The sequence below is a fragment of the Carettochelys insculpta genome, chromosome 2 (assembly GCF_033958435.1).
Source record: "Carettochelys insculpta isolate YL-2023 chromosome 2, ASM3395843v1, whole genome shotgun sequence".
NCBI lineage: Eukaryota > Metazoa > Chordata > Testudines > Carettochelyidae > Carettochelys > Carettochelys insculpta.
The window spans coordinates 197,819,175-197,831,935 of record NC_134138.1 but is presented as its reverse complement, the minus strand read 5'-3'; the positions used below and the strand labels follow the sequence as shown (position 1 = coordinate 197,831,935).

The window sequence follows — 12,761 nt, the reverse complement described above, 5'->3', positions numbered from 1 at the left end:
GTTGCAAACACTTTATAACTTGTACAGCAATTGAATTGTAAAGATGTAAGGTAAAGTCAAAATCTTGAGTATTTTAAGGATATCTTATTTCTAGAGGCATTGATATGAAGTGTTGTAACCAAACGAATACAAATAAAACCTTCTAGGGCACACAGGAAGTGGTTTTGAGATCATTACCTGCCTCCTACAGTATCCGGGTCCTCTGCCATATCCGTGGAGACCCAAGGAATGCACGTTGAATGAATGCAACTGAGCCAAGGTTTCGATCATAGCAACATACAAAGCAGATCGTTCCGCTGGACTCACTTCAGGTAGCATAAAGTCTCGGAATATGCGACCCTAAAGACATCAAAAATCAGATACTTTCTGGGATGGAAAGAGGAGGGGTGGGACAGGTCACACAGCTGTACAGCACAAGATGTGTATCATGTATTGACAGTCACAGAGTCAGTGATCTCTTCTTCGCCAATTTGTTTCTTGCCAAGGAGGGTCAAGACACTTTTGCTCACTGAAATTCAAAAATTACACTTCTCACTGGATCTCCCTGTGCAATATATATGTGCATATATGTACATACAAACACTATATTTAAAATATGTATCTTTTAGATCCTGAACTAGAACTCTAGAACCAGACACCACTCAAACTCTAATGTGTGTAAAATCTCAGATGAGTTTTTTGGGTCCATCTCAAATATTGTGAATCAAAATAATTCAGTATCTAGAATGAGAAACAAAATGATAAGCTCTAGTTTTATAAAGTTTTTTTTCACATTCAAAAGCTGTTAAAAGTAATCCACTTTTTTTTGGGGGGGGGTACTATAATTTTCCTTTGATATGGGGAAAAAGTAATTTCTTCTCTGTACTCACTCACTTCCAGCTAGTTTATGGTTTATTTAAACACACAGAGCTAACACACTGACTACATTACATTTTGCCAATTAAGTATGAAAAAGTAGTATTTATGGTAGCATTACCTGAGATTATTTCATCAACGTACATGTTTAATTAAGTTTTACTGTAGGTCTCTGAAACCTTAGACTGCGCATATGGGGAAAAAACAAAAAATTCAGCTACCCAATTTAGTCAAGTGTAATCTTAAGACCTTAGGAAAAAAATAGCAAGGCAACCCAATTTATTAAAAAGAAATGTCTTACTTGACACAAGAAAGAGAAATGTTCTGATTTATAAATGTATCACAGCAAAAACATCACTGCACTTTTAAATCAGAAATATCAAGATGAGGTTTCTCTCAGCAGTTTTTCAAAGTTGACTTAATTAAAACAGGACTAGAAAGTGTTTTTTTTTAAAAAAAAAAAAAAAAAAAAAAAAGACAACCAACCATCCAATTCCAACACATCAGTTTCCTAAATTAAACACAAAACCTGACGATTTGATATTAACCCATTTTCTTCAAATCTGATTTGCTTATACATACTTTATTCTTTTGCTTATTTAAATAATTTTTAAATATATAGAGCATTGGAAAAATATGTTGTCTGGAGGTTTTCTTCCCATACATTAGTGTTCTGATTCTGAGGAGTCTCCAGAGTAAATAAGAGGCACTTCTGTGATCCAACGAGGTCTGTCCTGTATTACTATAATTGGTGCCTGAACTACAATTCTGTTACCTTCAGCAGGAAAACTAACACATTGATCATTTCTTTCAAAAAACAATATGGACCAAGAACATTTGATGGCCTGGGATGGATGGAGAACTGGCGAGTACTCTTAAACCAATCCATCTTAACTTAAAAAATTAAGGGTTTTTACACCAGTGATACTGACTGATTTCAGAATGTCTACTTGACAGCCCACCTTAGAAGATCAAGTTGAATGGTCAGCTAAACATATAACCCTGTGAGAGGGAAATAAGCCCTGAAATAACTGAAGTCAGAGAGAGCTATAGGTGATCAGCACCTCTGGAAAATAAATAAAAACAACGCATTTCTACTTAAGTGTCTGAAAAACAGCTTAGAGACTATTTTAGGTAGCCAAATTTGAAAAATTTCATCAGTGTTCTTATTTAAACATATAAAATGTTAGATATTTTAAAGCAGTTTGCAATGGAAATAAAACCAAAAAAGGAAAAAACCCTACAACATATATTGACTTACCTGTACATGCTCCATCACATAAAATTCAGTTCCAATCACAGAAACATCACTGCAATACAGTAGAGGCTCAGGGACTGGAAATCCAACTGAAAATAAGGCTTTCTGCACCTGATATTCTCTATCAACCTAAAGAGGACAGAGTATGGTAGATACAGAATAATGTTCAAATTCTTCAAACACTTTAATTAAATTTGTTTTAATACTGTATACAAAATTTAGCATTGTGCCCCTCTAAACACAAAGAACTGGATTATGTATGTATGACAGAACATTGGTACTGGTTTGTGCATCTGAGTAACTAACTGCATTTCCTAATGTTTAGCTAAATATTCAACAATCACTTACACTTTTAGTCCATAGGCAAGTGAGGGAAATACCTCATTTGAGAGCTGGACCAGGTATAATATTTTATGTTCTTTATCTTGAATCAGATATATAGCAACAAGATGTAAAGCAGCTCTATCGCTAGGTTAAAGTTGCTACAAGCAAAGTGATCCTTCATCCAGTTAAAGTGACAAACTCTTTAGTTCCCCACTTCCTTTTCATAAAGGGATCATGTCAGAGTTGCCAAGAGGCCTCTAAATTTATTTTAAGAAACACTAAGAAGAGATATGGAGATGTGCGAGATGTGCAAGTACTAAAAGTGCATAACTGTGTGAGGAACAAATGCTTTAATTTAAGAACAGTGTTGCTCTTCATATTGAAGGGTGTCAGCAATACCATGCTTCTCTACAGGAGAAAGCAAGAGATGCTGACTGCTGTTGTATTAAAGGTTGGGTAATTATACCGGAGTGGGGGAATGATCTGTATAGTCAAGAAGCACACAGGAACTTTGGGAGGAGAATAACTATTGCTTCCAGAGCTGGAAGGCAGACAAATTGTTTCAGAATCTGAACCTATTCAACTAGTTCCACAGACTACTTTGCCATGAGCAAGAATCTGTAACTGGGATTTACAAATAACCAGGTGGCTGCCTCAAGTTTCTGTATCTGGAAAAAATTGATCATGTGCTGTACTAGCCTTATGATTACAGTTATGTCATGAGAACAAGATATCCTGAGCAGCAGGGGGTGCCTAGAGCCTCTCCACAGCTGTCCAGCCATGGCAAGCTGCAGAGGGTAGGGATGGGTGGGGGAAAGACTGTAAAGCTCCCAAACACTGTGAGAGCTGGACCCTTCTCCTTCCCCATTTAGTCAAAAATATTTTAGTAAAAATTAGAGATAGATCACAAGGTTCTGTGCATTTTTTTGTTTATCGCCCAAGACAAAAAAAATCTGTGACAAAATCCAAGCCTTACTTTTGGTTTGATTATTATATTGCTTGATTACTTGGTCATTCGGTTCATATAATTAATTCCAGCTGTGAACTTGATTTCATAATTGTATTGATTTTTAGTACAGTGAAAGTGTTTATCGTAGCTAGCTTGATGATACATTTAAACTTTAAGTTTGCTCATTTAGTAATGCGCAGGGATGTCAACAGACCTGCCAGGCCCCTGGAAAAAGCTGAGGTGTGGGGAGGAGATTGACTTTGTGGTCTGGAAGTGGTGGGGCTGTACAACTCAGAGTACGACACCCCCCCTCCCCAGAATTGCCCGGAGCACGCTGCTCCAATGGTGATTTAACGCAAGGGTGAGCAAACTTTTCACACTGGGCCCCACTTTCCATCCCTGCAATTAGCAGGGCTCCCCATCCTGTCTAACGTAATCCAAACTGACAGAAATGTCAGATATTTTCATACGAAGAAAAAAAAAACCTTTTTGGCATGTGTAAGAAAATGAGTACGTTGAATGCAAAAATGTTATTAAGCAGTATATAAATGTGAATATGCGTACACAAAACCAGTAACAGATTTCAACATTTTTAATGAGATGGATGAGCCTGACACCCAGCAACCGATCATGCCGTGCTCCTCCTTATGAAATTTCACGCCCCATCCCCCTCACACCCCTGGCCACTAGGGGCTCTTCTCACTGCTGCTCTAGTGGCAACAGCAGCAATGGCTGGGAGCATCAGGCACTTTTGAATCACCAGGCCCAATGGTAACTGCCCACTTTGCCCCCCGATAATACATGTGGGCCTAGTAATATGTAGAGAAGCTGTAGAAAGTACAGTGAGCCATGTTTTTCTTGTCGAATTTGCAACTGGGTAAGAAACGTTCAGAATTTAGATAATGTAGCTAAGGTATTTGTAAGCTATTTGCCTCTGTCCTTAAATTAATACTTTTTTTCTTGCATTACATTTATACTTTGCTAAGGAATTTCTTACTCACCTTGTGAGCTCCAGGCAGAAGAGGACCATGAGGCTTCTTCCTAAGCACATACGCCCTCAGACCCTTTTGCAAGTAAAAGGTTGGATTGGACTGGCCTGAGCTAGAGGAACAAGAAATGAATGACTAAGAAACAAAGTTACAAACATTAATCAGAAAGAATAATAGCAAATGATTTCCAAATTGGAAACGTGCACATCAGCATTTGGGGTGAAGAGACTGACCAAGTACAATAAGAGTATTCATCTTGAGGGTGTTTGTTTACACATACAGACATCAGATGACATCAGGTGTTCTATTGTATTTCCAGTTCTGCCACGTTTCCTATTTGACTTTAGGAAAGTCACAATTACTCCGTACCTGTGTTTGTTCTTCTGAAAAAAGGAGGTAATACCCACATATGTTGCAAAGATCAGGTAACATGTTCCAAGCACAGATTTTTGCAGGGAAGAAGTCATACCCCCCCTTGCTTTATGAAAATTGGCTTATGAATATGAACATGTATAGCCTGAAACTGCTTTATGCAACACAGGCATAAAATTATACGTTTCAATCTGCTGAAATAGCCTATTTTTGTGTAGCTATCATTTTGTATGTAAAGTCAGAAATATGAAGCGTAAATCTGGTTTTCATTTTAAATGTGCTAACAAAGACCATTAATGGTACTTTGGGAACTTACTGATTCAGTAATCGAAAGAATGACCTGTGAACGGTTTTATTTTTCCTGTAAGCCCAAACCATGGCTGGTCCTAGAAAGACATATGACCATGTCACCTGGTATTGGAATCCATCTTAAATTTAGTTGTGAGTGGTTCGCACCTGGGACTGGGTAGCCTAGTGGCTAGGCCCCCTGGCCAGGGCCTGTTGGATGGGTCTTCAGCCCCACCTGAGAGTCTATGGGTTAAGCTTGGGGCATGTCCCCAAGAATCTAGTTCCCCCTTTGGCAGGAGAGAGGTTCCCAGGGGAGGGTGGACTCCCCATTCCCCTCAGTGCCTGGGAGAGGGTCCTGTGCTATGCCCTCTAGCAGCTAACCAAGTGGCAGCTCTGGCTTGGGGCCTGCTACCTCAGAGCCAGCTCCTGCCTCTTGGCTGGTCAGTCCCAAACTAGACTGGCTTCCTTCCTTTTATACCCCTCCAGGCCTGACACTGGCTGCAGGTGAACCAGGGTGGGGCTGATTGGCCAACAGGCCTTGTTTAACCCCTGCCTTGCCTGGCCTCCCTCTCACACTAGTATTTTTCCACATGGATGGGGAGACTGAACAAGGATTCCTGCTGTGGGAGAAAGTCTATTTAAGAAATAGAAAGCAATCTGGCGTTTGGAAACTGCATCACCCACCCTAAGAGGATACCCATGAACAAACCTGGAAACGAAGGCTTCTAAAAAGCAGTAGATGCAGCCTAGAGTAAAGATCAACTTACTTGAAACATTCTACCTGAGATAATATCAACTGTTTAGGATAAGGATTTCTATCTAACAAGTTTCTTAGTGGATTAGAATTAGCTGGTGTCTTTTGTTTAAACTGTTAACTTACTTTGACCTGTCTATTTTCCCTGTCATCACTTAAATGTTACTTCTTATACTTAACAAAAACTCTTTTGTTTATTATCAAGCCGGGGGGGGGGGGGGGGGGACGGGACAGCAATCACTGAAAATCTCTCTCTTCACTGATAAAGGGAGCAGATATCTTTATGAGCTTTCTCTGTGTAAAACTTTCATACAGAGTAAGATGGATTTATCTGGGGTTTTGGTCCTCTTTGGGGGCTCTGTTCCTGGGTGCTGAGTGCTTATAGCTGAGTCCTCCCAGTGCTGACCTAGTTCAGGATCTGTGCTGCTTTGCAGGGGGAGTTATCCCCAATTCTGTGCCTTGGCTGGAAGACTCCAGAGCTTCTAGCCCTGCAGGACAGGGTGATAAGGAGCCCCAGGGGGTAGGAAGGTGGGCATCAGTGGCTTCATCAGCACACCCAGGAGATAATGCCCACGGGATTTCTGTGATCCAACCTGTCACAGAAAAAATGTACCAATCTTGGTTATGAAAAATAGATGAATATTTTATTGTCCATTAACTTCCCTTGACTTATACAACAAATATGATGGCAGTGGACATTTTTTGTAACACTTTTATGAATGATACTCCCTCTCAGAGGAGTCTTCTTTTTTGAAAGGTAAATTATGGTAATCCTAATGGAAGAGCCACAAAAAACAATGGGTGGCTAAATAACTTACTCAAGAATGGGATGCTCAAGCAGGTGAGATCCAGAAACTCAGCATGATCATCAAGAAGTCCTGTGGCACCTTACAGACTAACAGATATTTTGGAGCATAACCTTTCGTGGGCAAAGACCCACTTCAACATCTGATGAAGCGGGTCTTTGCCCATGACAGCTTATGCTCCAAAATATCTGTTAGTCTGTAAGGTGCCACAGGACTTCTTGTTGTTCTCCAAGATACAGACTAACAAGGCTCTCTCTCTGATACCAGAAACTCAGCATGGTTTTCAAGTGAAAGGACTAGAGATGACAATAACCTGCAATAACAACTGGGCTGACAGACTCAACAGTTCTTATTTGGGAGTAATTGAGAAGGCCAAGAGGGGATACAGAGCAACCTGACGTGGTGGAATTCTAAGGGCAAGTCTATACGAGGACTGGTGCAGCTGTTCTGCTATTGCAAACACTTCATGCCAACAGGAAAGAGCTCTTCCTCAGCATGGCACTGTCCATAATAGTGCTTAGGTTGGTGTAACTTACATCCTGGCAGGGAGAGGGGGATCACTTTTCCACCCTTAAAGTTCATATTTATTACCAACCAGTGTAATCAGAGCATCCATCACACTAAATCTTATCAGAGGCTCCTCTTTCCACATCAAGTCCCTGCTTCCAGTCCTCAACTTCAATGCCCAGGTTGATCCACATGGCCACTACATTCTTTTCATTTAATTCCCCCCTTAACACTCTCTCTGTTCCAACACCCACAAGATATTAGATGACTAAAACCCCCATCTATTTTGTTTAAAATAGATATAATTTTTCCTCCATGCGAAGTGTGCCATGTAACCATGTGATCATTCTAGTTACTCCTTTTCTTCTTTCCATAGCCCTCCACCTACTACCCTCTATATTATATCCTGAGTAACTATGACATTCTGGAGTGTAAAGCAGTAATAGTGCAGGCTGGGTCATCCATGCCCTGTATCATCAGCTGTCTCACAATGCTCTGCTGACATAGCTTTCAACTTGAGTTACTCACAGACAGCCTGCAGGTCACACCTGGAGTGGCTGTCTACAGCTACAGTCCTGATTCAACAGCTCAGACACCTGCAACATGTCAGAACACCCCAGTCACATTATGACTACCACCAACCTTGGTTATCCCCAGCCCACTCCAATACTGAGAAAATGAACATGTACTCCTGCTGAGAATCAGTGTTTTAGATCACACATGAGCTAACTTCTCTGGCTCCTTTTTTCAAACAACCGAGCAGGAGAAAATCCCAAAGGCCTATTCACTACAGAATTATCAAAGGCCCAGGCACTGTTCCTTGTCTACCTCCAACCCACAACTATAAAGCTGATCATAAAAGAGTTCATCAGAGTTTGTACTTAAATCAAATCCTGTTTATTCACATTGAACTTGTACACAAGATCGGTTGCTGTTCAGTAAATAAACTTTGAACCTTTCCAGACTCCGAACACAGTAACATGTTTTGTAACTGGTGAACTTTCACACTGAGGATATTTTGTTTCTCAATTATTGTAACATGTAGTCACGTTATTCCTTGGTGTCCCTCTTTAATTGCACAATGAGCTCACTGTAGTACAACCCATACTGGTCAACACGTGTAAATGTATTCAAATGATGTACTTTGACAGGCAGATTACAGGTGTTGTCACAGGCGCTAGAGGTGAGAGGTGCATTAAAAATAGGTAAGATACTAAAACCTGGGAACTCTGCACACCTTACAGGCAATCACCCTTTCCAGCATTTCTGGGATTGAGCCACATTTTGAAGGATGACCTACAACAAACTTTGCTTGTTCTTTTTATGCAACATGTTGTAAAACTAAGTAAATATCCAGACCTCTAGCTGTACCCCCAGGTTGGTGCAGGCAGTGTTCCCAATAAGCTATGTGCTTGGGCTATCATCCAGGAGAGATTCAAATGCCATCCAGCTAATCTAGCAGAGTGCACACAGATGGCAGCATGTGATTCTCTGGTGGTGCACATCCTCACATGCCTCAGTGCACATAAAATTTATTGTACACATGGATTTAAAAAAATTAAGTGGGAACAGTGGTTGTGGGTAGAGTTGAGAAACAATGATCTCACAATAGTGAGTTTTATACAGAGGCAGTGCTCTCACTATGTTATGCTGACAATCACGAAGACTCAGGCTTTGTCTACCCTTAACAATTTAAGGCACAGCCACGCCAGTCCTTTAAACTGAAAATGAGGCCACAGAAGGAGTGCTAGAGAAGAGAGCTCTCCCAGGCTGTGTCTACACGTGCCCCAAACTTCGAAATGGCCATGCAAATGGCCATTTCGAAGTTTACTAATGAAGCGCTGAAATGCATATTCAGAGCTTCATTAGCATGCGGCCGGCAGCCACGCTTCGAAATTGATGCTCCTTGCCGCCGCGCGGCGCGTCCAGACGGGGCTCCTTTTCGAAAGGATGCTGCCTACTTCGAAGTCCCCTTATTCCCATGAGCTCATGGGAATAAGGGGACTTTGAAGTAGGCGGGGTCCTTTCAAAAAGGAGCCCCGTCTGGACGCGCCGCTCGGCGGCAAGGAGCGTCAATTTCGAAGCGCGGCTGCCGCCCGCATGCTAATGAAGCGCTGAATATGCATTTCAGCGCTTCATTAGTAAACTTCGAAATGGCCATTTGCATGGCCATTTCGAAGTTTGGGGCACGTGTAGACACAGCCCCAGTGTCCTATGTAAACCACCTCTGTGAGGGGAGTAGCTAACAAGGCTCGGAGCAGTGCTCAAAGAGCTGTTGCCTGGTTTATACTGGTGTTTTACAGTGCTGTAACTCACTACCCTAAGTAGCATGTGCATGTTTCACAACCCAGAGCCAGAAAGTTACTCTGCTGTGTAGGCTTGGCCACTGACATTTGTGCCAGGAGAAGCCACAATCTAGATCAAGGTTGCTTCATCTGTGTTCCATGAACAACCCACAAGCATCTGTCACTTCTTTGATATCATACACTGATGGTCTATGTTTTCTGTTAAAACCAGATACAATGTTACTCCCTCATTGCCAGGATACTTGATTAAATCAAAGCAAAAAAAGTAGTTCAGAAGCACTTTAAAGACTAACAAAATAATTTATTAGGTGATTAGCTTTCCTGAGACAGGGGCACTTCTTCAGATCAGATCTGAAGAAGTGGGTCTCTCCCACACAAGCTCATCACCTAATAAGTTATTTTGTTAGTCTCTGAAGTGCTACTGGACTGCTTTTTTTTTTTGATAGTAGGTAGACTAGCCCGGCTTCCTCTCTGTAACCGATTAAATCATTTTGGTTTTGCTGAATATGTTACTTTGCGTTTGTTTGTCCTGACAACAACTTTTAAGAAAAATTTCATAGGTGGCCCCCATAAAAAAATACGGTTGGCTGGTGTTCTGTGGTCTCGCAGAGTTCAGGAAACACCGCTGGAGGCGCGGCCAGCACACCTGCCCCCGCCAGCACAGATCTGGGAGCTAACTGCCTTGCAGAGCCTGCGCAAGCAACGCTTCGGGGCGCTCCCTGTGGCTGTCCCGGAGCGAGCCAGGGGGCAGCCCCGCCTGCTGGCATGACCCCGGCTCCGGCCAGCGACCGCGGAGGCGCTTGGGGAAGCTGGGGGAGCGATGGGAGGGGCAGCGGCAGAGACCCAGCCCCGCAGGGTTACCTGTACTGCCGGGCTGCCAGCACCTCGGCGGGCTGCAGAGGGAAGCCCGGCAAATGGCAGGCCAGGTACTTCTCCAGGGCTGCCTGGTCAAACCTGTGCTGCGCCCTCACCGCCGTGGCGTCAGGCTCAGCGGCCATCTTCGACCCCTCTAAACGGGCTAAGCCCGGCCGCGCGTACGCCAGCTGCGTAACCACACCCCCTTCTCCCTCCCTACAGCGGGCAATGCCCCTCTCCCGGCGTACGCCGCTCGCGCAGACAGTCCCCTGGCCCGGAGGCCAGAGTTCGGAGAAGTTAGGGGCAGCGGGGCGAAGGGCTTAGCAGGCTCTTCCCTGCGAGGGGGCAGGCCCGGCTGCAGAGGTAGCCAAAGTAGCTCCTTCCCCAGTCCGTCTGATAAGCAGTCATAGGCGCTGGCACCTATGCGCATGTTACAGCCACAGCGAGTTTTCAGAATTCCAACTATAGAGTTGATTTGGGGAGGGAAAAGTGTGAGTGTGAGAAAGGGTGTGTGTGGGTGTGTGCGTGAAGATTTAGTACAAAATGAACAATCTGACTCTTGTTTTAATTTAGGGTTTGACAAGTCCAACTAGCTCTAGCCAAGTATCAAAGAGGTAGCCGAGTTAGTCTGTATCTTCAAAAACAACTAGAAGTCGTGTGGCACCTTATGGACTAATATATATAGACTAACAAATAGTAACAGAGAGGAAGCCGTGCTAGTCTATACACTATCAAAACAAAAAGCAGCCAAGTAGCACTTTAAAGACTAGCAAAATGGTTTGTTAGGTGAGCTTTTGTGGGACAGACCCACTTCTTCAGACCATAGCCACACCAGATATTAAATATTGAGTCTGTTCTGGTCTGGCTATGGTCTGAAGAGGTGGGTCTGTCCCACAAAAGCTCACCTAATAAACCATTTTGCTAGTCTTTAAAGTGCTACTTGACCACTTTTTGTTTTGATAGACTAACAAAGTGTCTGTTAGTCCATAAGGTGACACAGGACTTCTTGTTAGCTCTAGCCAGAGCATTTCACTTGCAGGCAATCGTGTGACAAATGTGAATGACAGCCAGGTTGCAATGTATGTCAGACAACCACAAGGTGACTTTTCACTCACATCTGCATCAGAGCATTCAGGGTGTGATGTTTCGCTTACAACCCTGTCATAACAGTGAACCAAAACCATGTGGGAACATCAGTTTAGGAGCTGGCTGACTGATGTTTAAGATAATCAGGTGATATCAAATTCTTGCCAATTCTCCTGATTTTCATCACAAACCTTGCTATATTTGTGTTCCCCACCCCGCCCCGTATGTCCAGGTTGCTGAGTCCATTGGTTGCATAAGAATTGGGGCCTTCACTTAAAAATGGAAGTTTCTAGCCCTCATGATTGGTCTGAAAGCATTGAAAATGTGAACCTTAAAATCTCAAACACCAGAAAACAAATATAAAGAACCCAAAAGGAATAAATTCATAAAGCCTATTGCATTATTTTTCAGCTAAGTTCCTGATTTTAGGGTCTTGACTCAAGGGCTATGTCTACACTAGCATTCCTCTTTTGAAAGAGGTATGCAAATGAAGGAAATTGAATATGCAAATGGAGCACTATTTATATATCTGACACCTTATTTGCATATCCTTCTTTTGAAAGAAGAAAAGCAGTGTAGATGTGGCTGTTTTGAAAGTAATCTCCATCTTTGAAAGAACCCTTCCTATTTTTTTTTAGGAAGAGGGGTTCTTTCAAAGATGGGGATTACTTTCAAAAGAGCTGCATCTACACTACTTTTCTTCTTTCCAAAGAAGCTCTTTTGAAAGAATATGGAAATGAGGTGCCAGATATGTAAATCTGTGCTTCATTTGCATTTTTGATTTCCTTCATTTACATGCCTCTTTCTAAAGAGGAATAAAAAAGCAGTCCAGTAACACTTTAAAGAATAACAAAATAATTTATTAGGTGAACATAAGAACATAAGAATGGCCATACTGGGTCAGACCAAAGGTCCATCCAGCCCAGCATCCCATCTGCCGACGATGGCCAATGCCAGGTGCCCCAGAGAAGGAGAACAGAAGACAATGATCAAGTGATTTATCTCCTGCCATCCATCTCCTGCCCTTGTTCTGATGGCTAGGGCACCATACTTTATCCCTGGCTAATAGCCATTTATGGACCTACCCTGCAAAAATTTATCAAGCTCTTTTTTAAACCCTAATAGAGTCCTGGCCTTCATAGCCTCCTCGGGCAAGGAGTTCCACAGGTTGACTGTGCGCTGTGTGAAGAAAAATTTCCTTTTATTAGTTTTGAACCTACTACCCATCAATTTCATTTGGTGTCCCCTAGTTCTTGTATTATGGGAAAAGGTAAATAATTTTTCTATATTCACTTTCTCCACACCCTTCATGATTTTATATACCTCTATCATATCGCCCCTCAATCGCCTCTTTTCCAAACTGAAAAGTCCCAGTCTCTCTAGCCTCTCCCCATATGGGACCCGTTCCAAGC

The 12,761-nt window shown here is 42.5% G+C and overlaps 1 protein-coding gene across 2 annotated transcripts in view; it reads right to left on the bottom strand.

The window, feature by feature from the left end:
* The window catches only part of ACAD11 (acyl-CoA dehydrogenase family member 11), a 69,205-nt gene extending 58,795 nt beyond the window's left edge, over positions 1-10,410 (bottom strand). For both annotated transcript variants that reach the window (XR_012644557.1, XM_074988280.1), the window contains exons 1-4: positions 10,270-10,410; positions 4,388-4,487; positions 2,117-2,242; positions 178-339 (exon numbers count right to left, since the gene is read on the bottom strand). Coding sequence is in view for 1 of the 2 variants with exons in the window: in XM_074988280.1 (XP_074844381.1) it covers positions 178-339; positions 2,117-2,242; positions 4,388-4,487; positions 10,270-10,406 (525 nt within the window). In the remaining variant the exon portion in view is untranslated. The remainder of the gene's footprint in view (positions 1-177; positions 340-2,116; positions 2,243-4,387; positions 4,488-10,269) is intronic.
* Between the last annotated feature and the right edge of the window lie 2,351 nt (positions 10,411-12,761).